This window comes from Elephas maximus, chromosome 27 (assembly GCF_024166365.1).
Source record: "Elephas maximus indicus isolate mEleMax1 chromosome 27, mEleMax1 primary haplotype, whole genome shotgun sequence".
In the NCBI taxonomy this organism is placed as follows: Eukaryota; Metazoa; Chordata; class Mammalia; order Proboscidea; family Elephantidae; genus Elephas; species Elephas maximus.
The window spans coordinates 15,749,859-15,756,100 of NC_064845.1; the positions used below are offsets into that span (position 1 = coordinate 15,749,859).

General features: G+C 45.9%; 1 protein-coding gene across 1 annotated transcript; it reads right to left on the bottom strand.

The window, feature by feature from the left end:
- Positions 1-2,986: 2,986 nt before the first annotated feature.
- Positions 2,987-6,165, bottom strand: RPL15 (ribosomal protein L15). The gene is made up of 4 exons (XM_049871038.1): positions 6,086-6,165; positions 5,266-5,447; positions 4,400-4,536; positions 2,987-3,339 (listed from the first exon to the last, which is right to left on the bottom strand). Exons 2-4 carry the CDS (start codon positions 5,435-5,437, stop codon positions 3,034-3,036), a joined length of 615 nt encoding a protein of 204 aa, XP_049726995.1. The 5' UTR covers positions 5,438-5,447; positions 6,086-6,165; the 3' UTR covers positions 2,987-3,033.
- Positions 6,166-6,242: the final 77 nt, after the last annotated feature.

The following is a 6,242-nucleotide window of genomic DNA, read 5'->3' on the forward strand; positions in this document are numbered from 1 at the left end:
TAGCTTAACTGTGTGCCCGGGGGGGAAAGAGCCCTGGTATGCCCATAGCTTGCTTTCTGCCACACTCAGATGTGTGAAACAAAACCAGAGAGCAGTATCATTTTCCTTTATCAGGTTGGCAGAGATCAAAAAATTGGATAATGTGTTGTCAAGATTGTGGATAAACAAGTCCTTTCATACATTGATGGTGGGAGTGTAAATTGGTGCAACCTCTATGGAAGACCATCTGGCAAAATTAAAATCGTAATTAAAATAATGTATTTTTTTAACCCTCTCATCTGCCTAAAGGAATCATCCTACAGAGAAGTTCATCCTATAGATAAACTATTGCTGTGAGCTGTCAAGTCAACTGACTCACGGCAACTCTATAGGACAGACTAGAACTGCCCCATAGGGTTTCCTAGGCAGATTGCCAGATCTTTTCGCCCTCAGGGCAGCTGGTGGGTTCCAACTGCAGGCCTTCCAGTTAGCGGTGCTTAACCGTTTCGCCAACAGGGCTCTTTACAGATAAACTAAGACATACAATTTTTTTTCCCCTTTTGTAACAGCAAGATCGGAAAAAGGCTCAATGTTCTCCAATAAGGGCCACACTAAACAAATGATGGTACAACCATACGATGGAATTCTGTGCAGTGGAAAAAAGGTGGAAGCTCTTCATGACTGATATAGAATCAGCTCTAAAATATATAATTACTTAAAAAAAATTTTTTTTATGCTATTTGGGTACAAAAATAAAAGCAAAAACACATGTTTATAAATTCATAAAAACAACTCCTGACAAAAGTCCAAGAAACTGATCACATTGTCACCTGGGAGGGGAGCTGGGGAATGGGGAGACTTTTTACTTCAGATTCTATTGTATCCTTTGAGTTTTGAACCATGTTATTATCTAAAGATGTTAAAAGTTTATAGGAATGGTTTGAATTCAGACTGCCACCAACTGTGTGACCTTGAGTAAGTTGCTTCAGATGCTCACTGAGCCTCAAGTTTCCTCACTGGCAAAAAAGGTACCTACACCTCGTATAAGGAGCTCTGGTGGCACAAAAGCGTTTGGCTGCTAACCAAGAGGGTGGTGGTTGGAACCCACCTAGCAATCTGTTCATGTAAAGATCACTGCCAAGGACACCCCATGGGGCAGTTCCATTCTGTCACATGGGGTTGCTGTAAGTCAAAACTAGACTCTTGCTGGGTGACAAGAAGGATAGCAAGGACAGGAACCAGGCTTTCTTGAAAATAGGTGGACCTTCAGCCCAAATCCTCCCCAAAGTAAGCTTCTGGAATAGTTTCAGGGAAAAAAAAAATTGAGTTTTTCTAACTCATGCAATGAACGAAGAACCAAGAGAGAACAACTCTTATTTTCCCTCAAATTACGCTGTTTCTACTATCAAATTTTAGTATCTTTTTGCATGTTAAGGTTAAAGCGCATCAGTATTTAGGTGACAAACGATAACAAGGTCCATTGGCTTGTTTCATAGACATTTATTCCTTTAAATGAACAACTTCTACACACAATCAAAAAAAAATTTTTTTTTTTTTTTTGAGTAGAAGGAATTTAGAAAAGGTTTCATTTATGAAGACTGCTACGAACGTTTTCTGGAAATCATTTAACTGAGCCTTTTGAGACCCCAAAAGAAAACACCAGGACATTGGTTCAGGGAAACCAGCCATCAGATGATGAAATCAAATTGCCTATTAAGTCAGCAAACTCAGAATTTGAAAGAATTGGGGCAATTCCTCTCCTGTATCTCCTACACGCTCAAATCCACCTTGGGGAACAGAGGTCCAGTCTAGGTGTGAGGTAAAACAAACACATGTGGTGGTGTGCTTAAATGGCGGCCACACAGTTAACAGGCTAGCAAGTGTGTGGAATGGTTAAGGGTTCTGAAGGTAGTCTGATCAGGGGTGCATCAACCGCAGAGGGACCCCTCAGGTCAGGCGGAAAGCAGAGCCTGGCGTGACTTTCCTCGGTAGCCTTACGGGGGTGGATACAGCTCCTTAACTAAGGGTGGTTTGTAAGGGCTGGGTGAGTAACTACGGCCAATCACACCTTTCTGCAAACTTCACAAAGTATTTTAAAATCTTGATTCAAGCAGACTTTCTGTCCTCACATCTGAAAGGTATTTACCTAATGGCCCCAGCTGTCTTCCCATCCTAGCATTACTAGCTTGCAAACCTCAAGATTAAAATAATTCCCTTGTTTACCTCCTAATGTTCAATTTTGATAAAGTTCAGTGTAAACACCGCTGCTGCCTATTCTGCATCAGATTCAGGATCCTACACAACCCAGAAACGGAGGCAGGGGATTTAACAAGCTCTCACCGTTTATGTCAATTTCAATACGGTGGACACCAAGGAAACTGTTGAGGTTAACCCAGATTTGTTACATTTATGAGAGAACCCTCTTGTAACACTTACTCTAAAAATCGTGGCACCGCTAACCTTTTTTCCTTTCAGGACCTGTGGTGACGTGAATACTGGATTAAACATAAATACGTGGACTCCAATCGATCTTCGTAACTTTTCTGCATATGACAAAAGGTTAGGATAGTATCCATCCCATCTCACAATCTCCAAGCAAAATCCCACTTACAAAGTCGGTCCTAACTTACCCTTGTCAAACTAAAAAAAAAAAAAAAAATCCAGCCACGGGAGGTTCAAACAGCAGAGCATCGCATCACCCCAATGAAGCTGTAGGTTTTCAACACATGCACCCGTCTACAGAAAGAGCTCATCTCAGCGCTCCTCTTTTACAGAATTTATTTTACACCTATTATACCACACACGTCATCTTAAACACTGACATATAACTGCCTAACAAGATAAAGCAAAGACAAATGTTTACCGTATTAGAAACAAGATACACTATCACTTATTGTCGTCAAGCGTTATTGCACTTTCACTTTCAAAATTTGACAATGCATTCATGGAACAATCTGCAGACAACTACTGTTTTAACAGACAAAGAACACTTTTAAGTACACATAACTGTCCTAAATTGTTTATTAGGTATGAATTTTACAAACATTACTTGTGTTAGCGGTAACGGTGGAGCTGGAGAGTATTGCGCCGTCTCCAAGCGGCACGGCGAGAGCCACCAATAGTGTGGTGGAACTTGTGGCCCTTCCCAAGGCCACGGCTCTTGCGGCCTGCAGACGTCAGCCCGCGCATCTCCCTGTGCTTGTGGACTGGCTTAGTGATCCACTGGGTGTCAGGGTTTCTTCGGATAGCTTTATGGAATGGATCAATGAGGATAACTTCGAAGAATTTGTATGTGGAATCTTCACCAACCCAGTAAGAATTCAGGACCCTCAGGGCTCCACAGTGGCGTCCAGCTCGCTCCTAGAATAGAAAAAAAGGTCCAAGTCAGTCTTCCACTATTTTCCATAATAGCAAATGAGGAAGACAAGAGTCTAACTCTTAACTGTAGTTCACCACGAGACAAGAGACAGGCTTGGCTATTCAGCCTAGTGACAGGGAGTATAAGTGGCGTAAGGCAGACTGGCTACACAGACATGCTTAGCTTGGTTTGAAACACACTGTTCCTTTTGATTACTACCTCCTCAAGTAAAGCATGAATATGTAATGAGTAACAGGAGAAGAAAATTTAGGATTCTGGGACCCTCTTTTTTGTTAAGGAGGCCAACAAACTTCTTAGGCTTTGCAGGGTACATGAAATCTCATCTAGACATTTTATTTGCTATTTTATAAAAGTAATGCATTAAAAAGGTCAAGACCGTCCTTGGGTAGTGGGAGCCCACAAGCCCCCGTTTGCCAACTCTTACAACAGCATAATTTACCAACCCAGAAGAAAACACCAACAACTCGTACTGGAAGATCAGGAACACGAACGCGCAGCTTCAGTACACTTCAGGAGATATGCTCCTCGAAGCGATGTTTCTTGCCCTTCGAAAGCTGAGGTTCCAAGTGTCTTTTGGCCCTTTGTAGATGGGCTGCTTTGCTTCATCTCACCAATTTACTGATTTTCATACATATATAAAACCCACATAGTTCAAAACAACAAAAAAAGCATACACTATTAACTCTAGAGGTAGAATTTTCACTTCACAGGTCAGGTGAAATGTTACTAATCATAAAACTTGGCTTTTGTACATGGGGGGTGGGGCGGGGGAGCTAACGTTCCACGGGTACCCATCAATCAAAACACACACTCCCATATACACACAACAGGCGCAGATACATCAGCGATGAAGACGGACAGTTTCCATGCACTGGTGGCAAACGCTCTTCACCTACGTTAGTGAAGCTGCACAAACCCCATTTTATACACCACAGGACTCACTGAGGCACAAGGGAACGACGACAAAAGGTGCTGGCCTCCTCCCCCACCACCTCCAGGAGGTGACCAATGTAACTGGTACACAAAATTAAAGCCACTTACCTCAGCAACAGACTGAAGGCTTCTGGCAAACTTCAGCTGGTTGACACCGTGATTGACAGGCTTGCCATAGGTTGCACCCTTAGGCACCGGGCGTTTGCGGCCACCCCGGCGCACACGAATCCGATAGATGACATAACCTGTACAATGAGGGTACAATGGTTTTATGGAGAGCCAGAGGGTGGACGGCTCAATGCCTTATTGCTCCAACGTTAAATAAGATCTCAGGTCATAAATTAATACCATGTTAAAAAAAAAATTTTTTTTTTTAAATGCTATGAGTTGGAATCGACTCGACGGCAGTGGGTTTTGGTTATCTGATGGAAGGAAACCCTGGTGGCATAGTGGTTAAGAGATACAGCTGCTACCCAAAAGGTCAACAGTTCAAATCCACCAGGCACTCTTTGGAAACCCTACGGGGCAGTTCTACTCTGTCATTTAGGGTCGCTAGGAGTCAGAACCGACTTGATGGCAATGGGTTTGGTTTTTTTATCTGATGGAAATAAAACGATACAATGCTAGGCTGGGTGAACTCACTTTAATAAGAACACATGCCAGTGTTTTTTCTGAAGTGCTTTATATTACTGATTTGGATATCAACCATCACACAGAAGGGTAAACTAACTTCTCATTCCCAACGCACTGCTCTTCTGCTTTTAATCCAAGCTCATACAGACTGACACTTGCTACACTAGACAACCACGTGCAGTAATTTGCTAGTAAACAAATCGTCTGCATTTCTACTAAAAAAGAAAATCTGTCAAAGCCCTTCTGTGAAGGAAGCCAGAACCTCGTCCTCAATCCCCCATTTCTCGCTTTTCCCAGGGAGTATAATTTTAACCAAGCGTCCAGGCAAAGGGACCACGCACCTTGCTTGGCCTTGTACCCCAGCCTGCGCGCCTTATCGGGCCGGGTGGGGCGGGGGGCCCTGTGCAGCGCAGAGAGCTGGCGGTACTGCCAGCAGCGGACTCGCAGGAGAAAGCGCATCACATCCGACTGCTTCTTCCTCCACAGCTCCTGGATGTACTTGTAGGCACCCATCTCGGCTTACCTTTGAGATACAACTGGGTATTAAAAACCACGGGTTTACGGTAGAAAGGCAGGACCCCGTCCGTCCATCTTAGGTCTCCACCAACGAGGAAACCCCGGGCGATGAAAATGGCTCTGCGCGAAAGGCAGGCGGCAGCCGGCCCAGCCCCCACGTCCGCTCGGCCCCCTCTGCAGCCAGCGCTGAGCAGCGACAGGGCGCACGGAGGCGCTACGATTCCTGTTGGACTAATGAATGGAGCCTGGGCCACGAAGGGCGGGTGACTACGGCGGGCGGCGTCCCCAGGGCCCTGCCCGTAAGGAGACCTCGCCGGCACTATCACGGCAAAAAACGCTACGCCGCCGAAGATCCGCTCTCCAGGAAAAAGGACTTACCTTACCCCCGCCCCCCACCCGCCGGCCTCGCTTCCAGGCGCTCCAGGCCCGGCCTCCCTTTCCTCCGGGCCCAGCTCGAATTCGCGCCGCCATCACATCTTCCCCCAGCCCGCCCTTTCACTCCCGCGCTGTCCCGCATCCTGAGCGAACTCGCGCCGCACAGAAGAAAGGGAGACCTCCGAGGACACACGGTCCTGGAACCCGGATGGCTGAAGCAAAAGGTGATCAGCGGCGGATAGAGAAGCGCAAATTCCCAACACAGCCTACCTGATGGCTGCCGCCAGACGGAAAAGAACAAGGCTTTCTCCCACAATCCCTTTTGGGCTCCTCCCCCAACCCGGGGGCTCTTTTTCCGGTGGAAAGCTGCGGCCGCCCAGAGCTTCATGGGACTTGTAGTTCGAGCCTCGAGCCTGGTGGGCGGAGC